This window comes from Pelophylax lessonae, assembly GCF_965119305.1.
Source record: "Pelophylax lessonae genome assembly, chromosome: 1".
In the NCBI taxonomy this organism is placed as follows: domain Eukaryota; kingdom Metazoa; phylum Chordata; class Amphibia; order Anura; family Ranidae; genus Pelophylax; species Pelophylax lessonae.
Genome location: NC_138768.1, coordinates 727362071 through 727379785, shown reverse-complemented (window position 1 = coordinate 727379785; position 17715 = coordinate 727362071). Strand labels below are relative to the sequence as shown.

Sequence of the window (17715 nt, the reverse complement as noted above, 5' to 3'; positions counted from 1 at the left end):
CAAGTTATTCTTGAACACTTGCTCAGTATTAATGCAAGCATTAAAGCGGAACTAATCCCAAAAAATATGCTGGCATATGATGATATATATTAGTAATCTATGGCGAAATTCTTTCTGGCTTTATTTTAGGGACAGAGCAGCTGTCTACTCTGCATGTAACTTTGCTCACGGCATGCCACCATATGCAGAACATGTCTAAACCCGTAGAAAGGAAATGGATAACATATGCTCATTTAGATTTACATTGAAAGAATCTGGTTTGGACATATGATTGGTTAAAAGGGCTTCCAAGACCTAAAAAAGATAAATCTCACCAATAATAGAAACACATTTTAAGGAGTGCAATCTGCTAGAGTCGCATGAGAAGAGTACACACTGGCTTGTTATTGCAGTCTCTTTGGTAATAGAGTAAAATGTTTCCAATTCAAGGGAGCTTCAATTTTTCATGGGCGGCAGAAAACCGTTACATTTTTTTTAATGAGTCCCAAGTTCCAACATTTATCCTTCCTTTCACCAAGGCATACAGGGGTCTGGACAGTCCCTAAGGTAGGCCTCAAACTTGTTCTCAGAAATGGACATCATGGTTGTGTATGTGGTAAGCTGCAGAAAATACAACAAAAACACATCAAGACACAGAATCATATATTATATAATTATATAGTAACACAGGAAAAAAGTGGGATGATGCTTGTGGCAGCCAATTCAGCTAATTAGATGCCTGATTTACAAAGACTTCAGAAATACTATTGTCATCGATTGTTGTGGACATTTCCATTATGTTGTCCGGTTTTTATTAGCCCAGCCCATAACCCCTGAAAAAGAAAGCCATGTGGACTGTAATACTAATAATATATCATCCAGGGGCTTTATTATTTTTTATCTTCCAAGTGTACACTGCATGCATGGTTAGGATTTACAACACCTGCCAGCTAACATTCCAAGAAGCTTAATATAATGCACTTCAGGTCTACCATATACTTTATTCTAGACCTAACTTCCTTTTTACTCATCTTATTGCATTTTGTAAACTGCAATAAAAATGAAAAAACAAGCTTTCATGAAAAATAGATATCTGGAGCATCAGTAGAGGAATACTGAAAAATTTCTGTCTGCTCTAACATATTCTGTGGCATACAGTCAAGTAAAAAAATAAATAAATAAAGAAGTACAAGTATTCTTAGGCTGGGTTCACATGCGAATTGGATGCGAGTTTCTCCACATCCAATTTGCATGACAGGAGAGTGTGACTCGCTCTCAATGGTGTTGGTTCACACAGCACCGGGGCGGCCGCAGTCTGCACTGGAAAAGGGTCCGGTGCGTCTTCTGGCGCGCTTCAGGTCCGAATTCAGCCAAAAATTTGGACACGAGTCCCACCTGAAATGGAGAATAGGGATGCACCGGACCCCTTGCTGTGAGCCTTGGCCGAACCTAGTGTGAACCTAGCCTCATACTACTTAAAGCTGAACTCTGGGGCCAAAAAAATGTTTACCCTTGCAGTGGTTCTCCCACTGAATTGAGTTAACTGCTTGTTTTGCCTATGGGATGACGAATAAGGTTATATACTTACCTTATTCTCTGTTCCTACAGGCCTCCCATCCACTGAAGACTCTTCCTTTTTCTGCCTGACTGGTCTGCAGAGGTCCTGCATTATACAGGAGGACCCTGAGTGCCTGCCCACAACCTGGGAGCGACAAACAGCACAGGAGAGCATAGGCTGCTGGGAGAGTGAGGAATAGGGTAGGTATATCCTATTAATCATCCCCTAGGTAATACAAGCTGGTAATCCTTGAAGTGGTGAGGGGAACCCATTGCAAGGATAAAGATTTTTCATCCCAAGAGTTTTTCTTTAAACACGTATCGAAACTGCTATCAGAAATGAAATGGTTTACCTCCAAATCTCTTTAAGTGCCCTGGGAGCTCCAAAAGCTCATTTATGCAAGTTTGGTTTTTAGATGAGAAAGTTGAGGCTTAGCCCTTCCATCATGCTCTTCTCTGTTGGACAATCAATGGGATGAGTATCCCCAAGGACTAACAGAGGAAAGTGTGAAGGGATGGGCCAAGACTATCCATCTAAGGTCACAGTTCTCAAGTGCCCAGGAGGCTCAGAAGCTCATTATATTTAAAAAGAGATCTGGAAGTGACAGCAATGAATTTCTAATAGCAGATAAAATATTGTGCTATACTGCACACAGCCTGCAGTAGTGGGGACCACAATATAATTCCTCCAGGTTCCCTGAACATTAAAGGACTTTACAGAAAAAGCAGACTAGGCCCACCAACCTCCACTCAAGAGGGATTACACAGTTCAGATGGATTTGCAAGTTTTTAAGTACATATATCCTGATACATTGGTGTGAAGTTTACCTTGTTAAGAACGGGCTTAGTAGAAAGCATATCATAGATTGTTGAAAATGAAATGCCCTGCAAAGAGAAGCAGAAAATAAGTTACAGCATTATGACAATAGAAAAATAAAATACAAATCTGCTCCATCAAAATGTTTTTAAACTAGTAAACGAGAACTTCATTTAAAATTGGCCTTTTCAACAACATGAAGATATTTCTGAATGAAGCAGGGGGCTAGGACAAAAAAAACCTTTACTCCCCCTTCCTCAAATTGGAAAAAAAAAAAAATGAGTCAGTGTTAGGCTTATTTTTTATTATACAGGATATATAGTGCCAATAGTTTGAACGGCACTTTACAATGTGAGGGGAGACAAAACAGTTACAAGACTATTTAATACAATGCAAGAGGAATCATCGGAGCTTACAATCTAAGAGGGAGGGTCAAGTGATACAAAAAGTAATAATTGTGGGGGTGGGGATATTTTTTATTTGCTCCCTTTTGTGTCAAACTACCATTTAAAGCATTCTATTATATCTGTTCAGTAAAAGCAAAAAAAAAAAAAAAAAGTGTTCACCCTGTAAGAAATCCGGTAAGCTTGAAAGGACTTGTGCTCTCTGCGTGTGCAGCACAATTTTCAGATAACATTGTTACCCGGTCCTATGCGTGAACTGCAAAATATCTCCCCCCCCTTTACATCAAGAGATATATATGACTTTTACATTGCCGCCATCTATGTCTGAAGAACTTATCATTTCATTCTCATCCCTAAGCTAAAGACCCTCTTGATTCAACACCCTGATAGACCCCCATCTTCACTATAAACAGATGTTAAACATTTTTCAAAAATACTTTCCCTCAGGCTTAATCAAGTTGTCCAAAACCATTATACACCCAATTCAAACTGGTTTTAGGTCTAGTAAAAACACCTCACTTAACACAAGACATTTATTCATGAATTTACAGGCCTCCTAAGACCAGGCAAAAGTATATGTTATTGTGGAATGGGGCAGCTTGTAGCCTTGGGTTTGGCCCTAATGTACTAAACCAGGGCTCAAAATTTAAAGTCCTGAGCTACTAGCCAGGCCTTAAGGGTTACTCGCCACCAGTTGCCCCACCCAACCCCTACCATGCCCTGCCCCTAATTCCGCCCCTAAACACGCCCTCATAAATTATCTCAAAATTACACTGTTAATTGTTTTTGAATTAATGCAGAAGTTACAAAAATATTAATAACAACGTTTTTAGTGCCCGTCAGTGCAGTCTCATCAGTGCCCATCAAGGGTCTGGAGGGTGGGGGCTGAAGAGCACTGGGGGGGGGGGCTAAAGAGCACTAAGGGGCTGGAGGGGTGCTTAAGAGCACTGGGGGGGTTGAAGAGCACTGGGGGGGCTGAGAGCACTAAGGGGCTGGAGGAGTGGGCTGAAGAGCACTGGGGGGGCTGGAGGGGTGGACTGAAGAGCACTGGGGGGGCTGGAGGGGTGGACTGAAGAGCACTGGGGGGGCTGGAGGGGTGGGCTGAAGAGCACTGGGGGGCTGGAGGGGTGGGCTGAAGAGCACTGGGGGGGCTGGAGGGGTGGACTGAAGAGCACTGGGGGGGCTGGAGGGGTGGGCTGAAAAGCACTGGGGGGGCTGGAGGGGTGGGCTGAAGAGCACTAAGGGGCTGGAGGGGTGGGCTGAAGAGCACTGGGGGGGCTGGAGGGGTGGGCTGAAGAGCACTGGGGGGGCTGAGAGCACTAAGGGGCTGGAGGGGGGGCTGAAGAGCACTGGGTGGGCTGGAGGGGTGCACTGAAGAGCACTCGGGGGGGCTGGAGGGGTGGGCTGAAGAGCACTGGGGGGGGGCTGGAGGGGTGGGCTGAAGGGCACTGGGGGGGGGGGCTGGAGGGGTGGAAGGGCACTGGGGGGGCTGGAGGGGTGGACTGAAGAGCACTAAGGGGCTGGAGGGGTGGACTGAAGAGCACTGGGGGGCTGGAGGGGTGGGCTGAAGAGCACTGGGGGGGCTGAGAGCACTAAGGGGCTGGAGGGGGGGCTGAAGAGCACTGGGGGGGCTGGAGGGGTGGGCTGAAGAGCACTGGGGGGCTGGAGGGGTGGGCTGAAGAGCACTAAGGGGCTGGAGGGGTGGGCTGAAGAGCACTGGGGGGGCTGGAGGAGTGGACTGAAGAGCACTGGGGGGGCTGGAGGGGTGGGCTGAAGAGCACTGGGGGGGCTGGAGGGGTGGACTGAAAAGCACTAAGCACTAGGGGGGCTGGAGGAGTGGACTGAAGAGCACTGGGGGGGCTGGAGGGGTGGGCTGAAGAGCACTGGGGGGGCTGGAGGGGTGGGCTGAAGAGCACTGGGGGGGCTGGAGGGGTGGGCTGAAGAGCACTGGGGGGCTGGAGGGGGGGGGGCTGAAGAGCACTGGGAGGGCTGAAGAGGGAGGGGCTGTACAGCACTGGGGGGCCAGCAAAAGAAAAAAAGAAGTTGGATAGGAGGAGCGGTGGGGTGGCTGCATATAGAGGAATTGATCTTTGCATATTCCTCCTGCAGCTGCTCAATGCCTGCAGAGAGGAGAATCAGGCATCCAGCTGGAAAGATCAATTCCTCTATATGCAGCCGCCCCACCGCTCCTCCTATCCAGTCACACAGGGAGGCTGCTAAATCCTTGGACACTCACCTGCTTCCAGCACCCGTGAGCAGCGCAGCACAGACCGAGGGAGCAGCTGCCTTCACAGGAGATGATCGGCGCGAGTACCGGTGTAGCTCTGGGAGATCGATTTTCACTCCGGCTTGACACCCCCCATCGGTATGCGGCCGGATAATGTCAGAGTGGCGGATCATCCCGCTGTAATAGCTTCAATTGTAATTGCCGGGCGCTCGCTGACACACACAGTCCCGCCTCCTAGCCCGGCTCCTTTGATAGACGTCACACATTCTGGTTGGCCAGGTGTTCTGTCTATCAAAGAAGCCGGGCTAGGAGGCGGGACTGTGTGTGTCGACGAGCGCCCCGCAAATTACAATTGAAGCTGTTACAGCGGGATTATCCGCCGCTCTGACATTATCCGGCTTTCCTCTCCTCTCTTCCCCAGAGCTCGCCCAACATAATTTTCCACTCACAAAATGCGAGCAGGCGAGTGGAAAATTTGAGGGCTGTACTAAACGACTACAACTTCTCTAAGCCTCTCCCATAGACAGAATGGGCAAACATGTGAGGTTTTTCCACTCCCCAGGAGGACCAGTAAAACACCAGCTGCTGCAGCATACAACGGTGGCAGCGAAAGGGTGAAATATTAAACCCCTGCTTACTACTGTTCAAACTAAGGCTGCCATACGGTCTAAGCTCCAGATTTGTATTATGGGGCATTAACTCTGTGAAAATTATTCTTCTCCCAAAACCTTTTATATTCTTTAGCAATCTCCTTGATTTCCCCTTTGAAATATTTTAAGGTGTTAGATTCTCCATTTAAACCTTTTACCTGGGGCTCCAGCAAACACAAACTGAACTGGTCCAGTCTGAAACAGACTAAGGATTTGGGAGGCCTGATCCTGCCAGACTTGGCTTCACAGATTTCTAATATTTTCTACTGGCACACTGCTGAAGCCCCCAAGTTAATGCACCTTATGTTCCCTGGAAGTACTACTTTTCCAATAGACCCTACTGCCATTAATAATTGTGAATTTATAGATTACACAGGCCTACAGCCTACCAACCTGATACTGACTCAATGTCTTAAACAATGGGGAATAGCTACTGTATGTCCAAACTAGGTAATCCTGGAGTTATTAGTCACACTCCACTTTGGTGGCATCAATCTTTGCCTGAGCCCTGTAAGGTGCCACATCCCAAGCTCTGGTGTAGACATGGTAACACTTGGTTAGCTTACATTATAACTGGTGGACAACGCCAAACATTTTCAGATCTAAATGAGGGATTATTTTGCTGAATTCTATGCATTTCTGATACCTTCAGCTTAGACATGCAGTCAAGGGAATTTTGGTCTTGTATTACCTGTGCTTACAGATAATCCTTGGGCTGCTGCTATAGTTAAAACTTAGAATCAAAAACATGATTTCAGAATTTTATGCAGCCCTCCACAGCGCAAGTCCAGGCTTATAATGGAAAGATATTGTGGGAGGTTTATTTGGATCTTATTGATGAGACCAGAGAAGAAGTTCTAACCAGCCTACCAAGGTATAAACCCTCTTATAACCCAATACGCTATAAGTGTCAAGGGGCTCCGGCTTCTTTTTCCACCTGCTCTGGCCCTGCCCAAAGATACAGGCTTACTGGGAGCAAATAATAACCTTTTTGCATGATGTCATGGGTTCGGCAGTACAACTAGACTCTTGGCTATGCCTGCTGGTTCTCCCTGAGCCTTCAGAATAAAACATTTATCTGTATACCTTTTTGCATGGAGTATTGTTTATTGCTAAGAAGCTGATAGCTAAGGTCCATGCTGGAAAGCCTACCTAACAACAATGTAAAGAGAAGGTTAATAAAACATTCCCAAATGTGAAACTGAACTATGACCACAGAAGTTTAATAAAAACTTGGAGTATGTGGCAGACAGAATCTTCTACTCGCTGTTTGAATAGACACAATAGACCTTGTATTATCTATTCTTTTGACTGAATATATAGAACATAGGCGCATGTCTTTGTCAACATGGATGTTGTTACTTTATGGCCATTTTAATACTAGCAGAAACTCTTTTGAATTAAAAAAAAAAAAAAAAGCTCCCCCTAAAAGGGAGGTGTTCTGTAGCTCTAACACACTTCCTGTCCCAAGGAGACCAACAGTTCTCCTCATTTATACAGTCCAGTGAGTGAGAATTGTCATACTTGGACAGGAGATGTGTTACTGACAGTTCACCAGGAAAAAAGCCTAAAAGAAAATATAGCTATCATTTCTAAGGACTAGTAAGCTACAATATATTACATTTGTGTTCTTTGAGTTAGGGAATGCTTTAAAGCTGAATTCAAACTTTCTTTCTACTAGAATTGAACAGAATGATCTGTTGCAGCATAGATTATACCTCTGTATCATGCTGCTCTGTTGTCCACAGATCCCCTCATTTCTGGGTTTACGGTAGTTTGGCTTTGTGTCATGTGATATTATATAGATTCTGCTGATAGACTCTGCCCCTTCTACAGCAGCTCGAGTCTATAACACTCCCCTTTGTAGTCTTTTAGACTCTGCAAATGATGTAACTTCCTTCACAGTTCCGATGGTGGGTGGGATTGAATAAGTCCTAATTAGCATTTAGTCCCGCCCAGTCACACCTACAGGAAGAGTTCAAACCTCCCAAGTCCCACCTCACAAATCACAGCATTATTCAATAAGGAAACCACCAGATTAATTTACATATGAAGGAAACACCTTCAAAATAACCTTCCATAGCCCTTACTCTGTAGTCTTGCAGTACGCCATTATTCATTGGCATGCTGCAAGATAGGATTTTTTTTTTTTTTTTTAAGTCTGCGGTGGTGCAAAAAGCTACAACGAAAAAACTCGTAAGTGAACAAAAAACGTGCATGTGAACACACACTAAGAAGTGTACTTAAGGGTGTGCTTTAGTCCACCCCCCAAAGGGGTAGGACTTTGACCCTAATCCCCCGGGGGCGCAAGGCTCCTGACAGGGACAAAGGGTTTACATGGTCTGCCTAGCCAGAAGGCCTGGCAGACCCCGTTCTTCAGGCCAGCTGAAGCCAACCCCGAATACTAGGTCGAGGGGCTCTCCCGAAGAGAGACCCCCCCAGAGGAAAGGGAGGAAGGAACCTGAGGGCCACACATCCTCCCCCTAGACTTCAGGTTAAGCCAGAGGACTCACACGCCAGGCCCTAAAAGGTGCAGTGCATAAGGAAAGCTTTGTAGCTGTGACCATGTGCCTTTTCACACCATGGGGGCCCACACCCAAGTGTTACTCAGAGCACCCCTAGGACGACCACTCCCAGGGGGCACAGACACCGCGGTCCATGTGCCCTCCCAGGCCCCTGGCCAGACAAGGTAGCCCATTCAAATCAGGAGGTAATGGACCCTTCCAGCTTTCTCTGACAGGACTTACTCCCGGCCCCCAGTTACGCCCAGGCGCTCCAGTTTCAGTCCCTGTCGATACTAACCTTCCAGGTCCCCATCACTCCAGCAGGTTTGCATAGCCACCACCCAACCTTGGTCAGGTCAGATGACAGCACAGCTCCCCCACTGGATCACTGATAAGAACAGATACTACACTTGATCTTAGCCAAAAGGCCGCAAGATAGGAATGACACATTTAAAATCTTTCACCACCCACATGAAGGCCCAGAAACACCCACAGTAACCCTAGGGCCCACCCACATCAACTCCCACAGTCGGTACAAGTGACTCCCATAGCCTGCCCTAAAGCTACAGAGGCTCAAATGATCATGGGACATAAAGTATCAGGGCTGGAAAAGGAAGGAAGCAGGAAGTAAGAGAACTTAGAAATTCAGCCAGGAGGAGTGAAATCACAAACAAACATGCTATATACTGCTAACGGAGGTACGTTACACAAACTGACAGTGGAGTTGTGATTCATTTACATGCACAACAATCTGTTTTGGAGAGAAAAAGCTGGAGTTCTTCTTTAGGTTACCTTTTGTCCTGTTCGGTTCATGCATTTCATGGCCGCATCTCTTCTGTTATCAATGGCTAGCGGAGGCTTCCAGTGGTCATAGTTTGTTTCCAGGACATACCATTCACCCTTTTGAGTATCCAGTCTGAAATATAGCCACATAAATTATAAACTACACCTATGGATCTGGATTGTATATTATCTAATATAGCACAGCATTCTACTACTATTGCAACATAAGGACTGATCATGTGACTACACAAGAGGCAGCCTTCCCCTTAAGCACTTAGGAAGTTAGTAATGATATTTGAGTGGAATTGTGTATCATTTTCAAGAGAAACAGCAGCAAATTATATATGCAGGGAAGTAGTAAAATCCTTGTAATGAATGTAAACGACCTGGAGAGGATGGTTAACACTCCCCTCAATAAAAGACACGTTAGACAATAAACTAAATGTTACATGCACACAGGCAGATTAAAATGAAAAATGTACTGACCACAAATCACAATTTTTTTGGTTTTTACCAATAGTTTATGAAATATAAAAAAAGTGCAAATAAAAGCACCTTACCAAGAGAATAAAAGTTAAAGTGAAACTACACTCACCTTGGCTCCAGTGATGCGGTGTCCTTGAGCTCCCCACCCAGCCGCTGACATCTTCAGGCGACAGGGTTCTGGGACTCAACCGCTGGCCGCTGTCTGGGCAGGGATGATGTTGCTCCAGTTTATGCGTGAGAGTGCATTCAGATTCAGCATTGACAAATTTGTAGAGTGAGCAGATTTATACTTACCTGCTCTGTGCAATTTTTTGCACAGAGCGGCCCCTATCCTCCTCTTTTTAGGTCCCCCACTGGTGCTCCTCCCTATTCTATGGGGGCACTCAAGCAGGATCGCTTCTGAGGCTCGCTGTTTGCATCTGTAGACACAGACAACAGGACTCAGCACATGCGAGACCGGGAAGAGAAGGGCTGCAGAAGAGCACAGTGCTGGAGTGAATGAGGGCTCGGGTAAGTAAACCTGATACTGAGCGATACTGATACCTAAACATTCTATGCATTAAGGTAAAAAATATTTAGGCTTTAGAAACAATTTAATTTGCAGTGCTAACATTTAACAGATAAAACCTGGGTGAGTACTCTGGTCCAGCCACATCTGGAGTATGCCGTCTATTTCTGGGCGCCGGTTCTCAGGAAGGATGTGCCCGAACTGGAGAGAGTTCAGAGAAGGGCAACAAAGCTAATAAAAAGGGACTGGAGGATCTCAGCTATGAGGAAAGGCTACAAGCATTGAACTTATTCTCTCTGGAGAAGAGACACTTGAAAGGGGATATGATATCAATGTACAAATACTGTACTGGTGACCCTATCATAGGTAACAAACTATTCAGTGAAAGGGAACACAAAAAGGACTCGCTGCCATTCACTAAAATTAGAAGAGAAGCGGTTTAACCTTAAATTACGTAAAGGGTTCTATACCGTCAGAGCGGTAAGGATGTGGAACTCTCTTCCACAAGCAGTGGCATCGGCGAGGAGCATCGATAGTTTTGAAAAACTATTAGATGGGCACTTTGACAACCACAACATACAGGGGTATTCAAGTACTTTGACATAAAACACACACACACTCATCATAGGTTGAACTGGATGGACTGGTGTCTTTTTTCAGCCTCACCAACTATGTAACTATGAGTACTCACTCCCAGAAATTGATGGAGGACTTCCTGCTGCGTGTGATTACACAGGCCTGGCCAGGCTTGTTACCTCCCAGGATGAAATATGCTGGGGCCAGCATCTCTGTTTTCGATAGAACTTCTTTAGCGTCATCATAACTGCATATATAGAAAGAGGGGGGGAGAACACAAATTTTGTTACAATAGGTTTAGGAGTTATCATTCATTTTGGTTAATAAAGTCTATTCTAAAAATATCTTTTGATTGCAATAAATAAAGCTACCGTATTTTTCGCTCCAAAAAATGGGGGGAAAGACAAACATTGATCAGTAGCCCCCCTCCCCCCGTCGCTGCATCCACCGCCGTGTTAGAGCACCGGGCCTGCCACTCGGCTCATCTGTTCGAGTCAGCAGTGCAGCAGCACCAGGTCAGCCTTTCAGTGAACAAGCACAACCCGGCTGGACGACGAGCAAGTACTGGGAGCCGCGCTGCTGTGCACGTGAGCTGCCTTGACTGGACTGACTTCGCTGCCTCACACGAGGAATCCGAACCCCTGCAGAGCAAACGCATCATTTAAAGTCTTTATGCGAGAAGAGTGGAACAAATGGATGGCTGCTGGTAACCATGATCTGACACCTACTGGACAAATGAAGAGGCCCACTATCACTCAAGTTTGTGAATGGGTGAAAATATCATGGCACTCAGTGAAAATCGTTGTACAGTCGTTCAAAAAATGTGGCATTAGCAATGCCTTAGATGGAACTGAAGATAGTATTGTATATGAAGATAGCGAAGAAAATGATGTCAGTGATTGTGAGCAACTGAGCTTCAAAAATTCTGACACTAGCGATGAGGAGTTCTTGGGGTTCCCAAAAAAATAGAAGAGTACTCGAACCTTAAAGTCTCTCCTCATTTGTTAATGACAGTGATGATGGTTCCTAATGCCATTGTTGACTGCTGTTCACTTTACATGGTTGAAATATTATTCTATTTTATTAAATATTTTAGTACACCATTTGGTTCAGAATATTTTTCTTTTTTGTTTTCCTCCTCTAAAACCTAGGTGCGTCTTACGGAGCGAAAAATACGGTAATCCATGTACTGTAAATAGAAGATCCTAAAGGTTGGCAATTATATTGCCCTTACATAAAGAAATGTATAAAACAAAATATACCAGTGTGCAGTGAGGGATCAGAGAAAGGAAAGACTGATGGAAAGTCTTAAACAGACCAAACTGTATAAAAAAAAAAAAAAAATAGCCTGAAGAATAGTTAAAAAAAAGTTTTTCTATAAAATATATTCGTTTAATATAAATGAACAGTATTGCATGTAGAGGTCCAGCAGTGGTATAAAGAGCAGACAGATCCAGGTAATAAGGAGATATGCAATTTTATAACTTGCAAGAAACAAATTTGTCCTTACCTGGTTGCATTTTCCAGTACACTTCTGGTTAGAAAGCCCATCCATACCCCTTGTCTTTTTCCAAGTATCCACTCCAGGATTCCTATACATACACAGAGAATGAGTGCAAAGCTAGGTATACACCAGAAGAATTTTTAACAAAAATTCTAAGTACATTCGAATGTCGTTCAAAAATAGTTCCAAGATTTAGTTTGCTTTCAAAGTGGTTGTAAACCAAATTCATGAAATCTGACCTATGCACATATATCTGTAGTGTTTACCTAACTCTCTCTCCAAAGCTCTGGAGTGCTGTTGTTCTGCCGAAAACTCCAACTCGCCAAATCTCCAACATCACTTCCGGTGTCTCTACAGCAGGAATAATTGGAGATTGAAGAGTTGCTGTCTTCACAGAAGACTGGCAGCCTGTACAGTACATGACCAGTTGTCTCTTTTCACAGAACACTGGGTAAAGAGGAACAAAGTTGTCGCGGCCATGTTGTTGGTTAGTAGCGGCTGTTACCAACAACGTCCAGTCATAGCGTATACTGGAGTGTATAGGCTGCTGGTGGTCTGTGAAAACAGCAACTCGTCAACATCTCCAATTATTCCTACTGTAGAGTCACCGGAAGTGACGTGGTTGGAGTTTTTTTGGCAGAACACTGTCTTTCTGCTGTTCTGTTCCTCTGACAAGTTCTCCAACATACGAGATAAAAGCAGCTGGAAATTTGTGTTGGGGGAGGGAACTTAGAGCTAGATAAGCAGGGAGCTGGTCTATTCACAGCACAGCTGTATGCCTAGACTCCCCTCCCACTGCTGAAACAGGAAGAAAAATTTCTAATACGATGTGCACTTTCTAAAGAAACTAGAACAGTGTTTCTCACCCTTTTTTTAGTCAAGGCATCTTTTAAAATTATGGAAAATCTCGAGGCACCTTTCAAAATTATGGACAGCCTTGAGGCACCCCATTCTAAAAAGTAAAAACTATTCTAATAGTTTTACATATTGCAGCAACATCAATACACATAGGACACCCAACGTTAGAGGGGATTTATTCTTCCAAAGCAAATACACTTTTGCAAACTGCTACTGACTAGTATTTCAATGTTTCTCTTCTCCCTCAGTTTTTCTCCATCACTTAGCTAATGAGGCCCCAAAGCTGATGGAGAGAGGCAAGGGAGGGTCAAACAAGGATGATATTCAGGCAATTGACATCCTCCTTATCAACTGATGAGGTCATTGGTCGTTAAGAGGTTGGCAGCTAGAAGACTGTAATGGTGCACAATAAAAACCTGTGGCTTTTTTTAAACTAAAAGGCAGGTTTCATCCACCAACCGCCTTGTATACAATTATTGAAGCGATATTTAGGCAGTTTGCCAAGGCACCCCTGAAGAAACCTCAAGGCACCCTAGTTGAAAAAGGCTAGTCTAGAAAGCTGAAGACAGCAGATATACATGAAAAACTTATATAGGGAGATTTGTTTCATCTCGGTGTATTATCTGAGGCTATTCACTTCACTGGGTATATGTGAGGGTTTACATCCACTTTAACATCGATTTTGGAGTGAATGAAAATAGATTCCAAGAAAACTATTATTACCTTAAAAGGAGTTTAATTATTGGTGATAGAGCTTCTGAACTGGATTCCATGGATTATCTACATTTTTGGCAGTGATCCTATATAACAAACGCTTTACCAAAAATGGATTCTGTAATGTGGTCATTGCACAAGAGAAGATGGCTAATGTGACATCAGTTGAAAAACAAAAAACTAATAGAAGCACTTCGGGCCCCTAAACAGGAGTACAAGACAGAACAAGAAGAGTTTATTCTGTTCAACAATAATGCAATGGATTGTAGTCCATCTTAGTCAAGACGTTGGGAAAGATAGACTGCAATCCCTCGAAACATTGAACTGAATAAACTCCTCTAGTTTGGTCAACTACCTTCCGTTTATCTATTAACCACTTTACCACTGCCCGCCGCAGTTATACTGCGCAGGCAGCAGCTCCTGGGCAAACCGACGTAGCTATACGTCCGCCACGCGCAGGAGGCTAGGGGGCGAGCGCCACCGCCAGCAGCGCGCTCCTGCCCCTGCTCATCAGCAGGGAAGCCGATGCAGCGGGCAGGCGGCTCTGATTACCGCCTGACACCCACGATTGTTCCCCGATGAGAGAGAAGAACGGTCACCTGTTGTAAACACAGCTGACCGTTCTTCTCCCTGGAATGATCATAGAGCCCCTGTGATCCTTCTATATAGGAACACGGGTCTCTATGGTCATTTCACAAGCCATGCCCCCCCCCACAGTTAGAATCACTCCCCTAGGCTCACATTTAACCCCTTGATCACCCACACTGTTAACCCCTACCCTGCCAGTGTCATTATTACAGTAACAGTGCATATTTTTAGCACGGATTACTGTAGTAATGTCACTGGTACCCCCAAAAGTGTCATAAATGTCAGTCAGGGGTCCGATCTGTCCGCTGCAATGTCGCAGTCACGCAAAAAAACGCAGATCACTGCCATAACTAGTAAACAATAAAAAGTACATAAATCTTTCCTGTAGTTAGTAGATGCAATAAGGAATAGATGACCCAGCACTGTGGCAGAGGTGTGTAAAACATTGATTGTGCACATTTTCCAGATAAAATAAACAAGTTTATGCAGCAAGTATCTCACCTATGTATCCCCCATCTAAACTGTATCGTTCATTCATAGTGAGAGTAAGGATACCCTGTAAGAAAAGCAGAAACATTTAGAAACTTACCTCACCCTGTGTGCATTTCCAACTTCTTAGAGAAAAATTGTTACTTTATATTACGCCTAAATGTTCTTGTATGACAGCCTAAACAAGTACCAAATATAGATACTATGTGATTGACATGCTTCATAATATAAACAAAAAATTCCTTTACCTCCCCTGATTGGGCTAACTCCTTCATTTGTGGCTCAATCGCACCCCCTCCCAGACATTGCAGACATTGTGGCCAGGTGCTGATTTACAAGCTACAGGCTTGAGAATCAGCTGTGACAATGCTGATAACTACACCTCTTGCAACGTCATATCATCCCACAGTAGTGTGAACAGGCACAGAATATGTGAGAGCGGCAACTCTGCTCTGAATTCGGGGCAGCACAGCATTGTTGCCACACCATCATAGAAAGCTGCATTAGTTGGCACCCCCAACAGGCATTCCGGGGCCTTTGTAGGGGTACTATAAGAAAAAAAGTGCAGAAAAAATTTACAGTTAAAGGAGAACTATAGGCTAAACTTCCCCCCCCCCCCCAATTTGGATAGAGTAATAGAGGGTTATAATCCCCGTTTTTGCCATCTGTCCCATGGGGGGGGGGGGGGGGGGGTTCCTTCACTTCCTGTCCCATAGCCAACACAGGAAGTGAGAGGAAAACCCTGCAAACTAAGGCATTCTTGGGACCCCTAGGTCAGAACTAGAACTAGTGTGCCCATTGGAAGATTTCCACATCTATCACAGTTATGGGGACAACCCGTAATTTGAGATTTTCTTTTACTTTCAATGATAATGGTAAACAGGACAAATAGGGGGGGGGGGGATCTCCTTAACAGGGCAGTGGTAGCAATACAGGTATTCTAATCTATCTCCACTTTGTTGAAAACCCGACTGTGGTTTGTAGTCCGGAGTCCCCTGAGGTTTCGCTCACCGGTTCAGGTGCAATTTGAATGCAAATTTTTACTTTAATTCGCACCTAAAATCGCACAGGTCCCTTTTCAGAAACGGATTGCAGCTACCCCGGACATGTGTGAACCAGCTCCATTGAAAGCTGTTCCGATTCACATGTTATGTAAATCAGAAGCGGTTAACCACTTGCAGAACCGCCCCATAGCACATTTACTGATACAGGGCGGCTGCGCTGTGCAGAATCCCCTATATATACACACACATGTGATCCTGCTCTTCTGGGTTCTAAGTGCAAATGCACGCCACCAGCGGCTCGCTCGCGCTGTAATTTTACACAGTGGGAGCTAATCAGCGGGACCCACTGACCCAATGTCCTCAGCACCCGCTGATCGTTCTGTACACTGACAAGGCAGATTGCCATTCTGTCAGTACAGAAGACATGAATCCTGTGTTCCTGTAAAGCAGAAACGCCAATCCATGCCTTCCAATAGTAAAAAACTCCCCCACTACACTGAAACATTATCTAGGAACACAGTTAACCCTTTGATTGCACCTGATGTTACCCCTTCCCAGCCGGCCTCGTTAGTATAATGACAGTGCATATTTTTAGCACTGATCACAATATTAGTGTTACTGGTTCCCAAAAAAAGTCTCAGTTAGGTGTCTGATTTGTCCGACACAATATTGCAGTCCCGCTATAAATCACTGATCGCCGCCATTACTTTTTATGAAAAAAAAAAATTTAATAAAAATATCCCTAAGTATCTCAGTTTTGTAGCAAAGCAATGAATATCCGTGATGTATTCCAAGAAAAGGATTTTATAGGTAAGCTGTAGGAAAAAAAAAAATCACATTTTCTTTATCGTACATCACGGGACACAGAGCAGCCATAATAATTACTATGTGGGATGTGCTAAAGCAATGCCATTGAGGGGAGTGAGAGACAATCACTGAAACTGCCACCTGAGAAGGACATATTCTGCCGCCCATAACATACTGTGGCCAAAGCAATATCCTCCATGGTTTTGATATCCATCTAGTAAAATCCTGTGAATGTATGAACCAAGGACCATGTAGTGGCCTTAAACGCCTGAGTCACTGACACTTGATGGTAGATGGCCCAAAATGCCCCCACACACCTGGTAGAGAGCACTCTCAACAAAAAGGAGTGTGGACCTTCCCCTTTCAAGCCATAGGCTTAAATAGTTAACTGGTGGATCAAATGAAAAAAAAAAAAAAATAGTTAACTTGGATGCCTCCTGGGCTCTGCTGGTAGCACAAACCAGGATTCCTGACCTGCGCTGAACATTCAAGTAAATCCTGAACGCCTGAACTACCTCCAGAGTATACAACGATCTTACTACTGCCAAGATACTGTCCTGATTTAAGTGAAAACTAGAAATCACTAAGCAAAAAGATGGAGGACGCAACATCACCTTATGATGTAAGACCAAGAACAGCTCCTTGCATGAGAGAGCGGTCAGCTCTGACACTCCACTTACTGAAGTAATAGCAACTAAAGAAGCCCCCTTCTGAGTCAAAGGAATAACCGTTTCTCAAATTGGTTCAAAAGGTGGCCTCTGCAAGGACAGTCAAGAACAAATTCAAGACCCAAGGACACAAGGGTGGCCTGACAGAGGGACTGTATGCATTACATCCTGTATGAAGTATGAATCAAGGAGTAAGAAAGAACAGCCTCTAGAAAAAAATGGATAGGGACGAATCTAATCCTAAATGATACCTAAGGCCAATCTCACTTCCCTTCCCGATTGGAGAAAGGAAAAAAACTTCCACTCACATATCTGCAGGTGGCACTTCCTGGCTTCACCCCAGGAAAAAATATTTCCAAGTCCTGTAATTGAAACTTCCTGAAGCCGACTTCCAGGCACTCAACAGAGCGGAGATAACAGGACCCAAGACCATTAGGTCCAGGTGAACTGGAAGTGTCCAAGACTACGTCAGAGTACCAAGTCCTTCGGCCAACACTATTATCAGTATTACCACCTCCCCGATTTTCCACAAACATGCGGTAGTAGTCGAAACAGGAACCAGTTCTCCCTAATTGATGCCTTCCCTTTAAGG

The 17715-nt window shown here is 44.6% G+C and overlaps 1 protein-coding gene across 1 annotated transcript in view; it reads right to left on the bottom strand.

Annotated features, from left to right (window-relative positions):
- Positions 1–495: 495 nt before the first annotated feature.
- Positions 496–17715, bottom strand: part of ASAH1 (N-acylsphingosine amidohydrolase 1) — a 42307-nt gene continuing 25087 nt past the window's right edge. The window contains exons 9-14 of the mRNA XM_082253419.1: positions 14657–14711; positions 12002–12083; positions 10607–10738; positions 8931–9054; positions 2365–2421; positions 496–600 (exon numbers count right to left, since the gene is read on the bottom strand). Coding sequence (XP_082109545.1) covers positions 511–600; positions 2365–2421; positions 8931–9054; positions 10607–10738; positions 12002–12083; positions 14657–14711 — 540 coding nt within the window. The 3' untranslated portion in view covers positions 496–510. The remainder of the gene's footprint in view (positions 601–2364; positions 2422–8930; positions 9055–10606; positions 10739–12001; positions 12084–14656; positions 14712–17715) is intronic.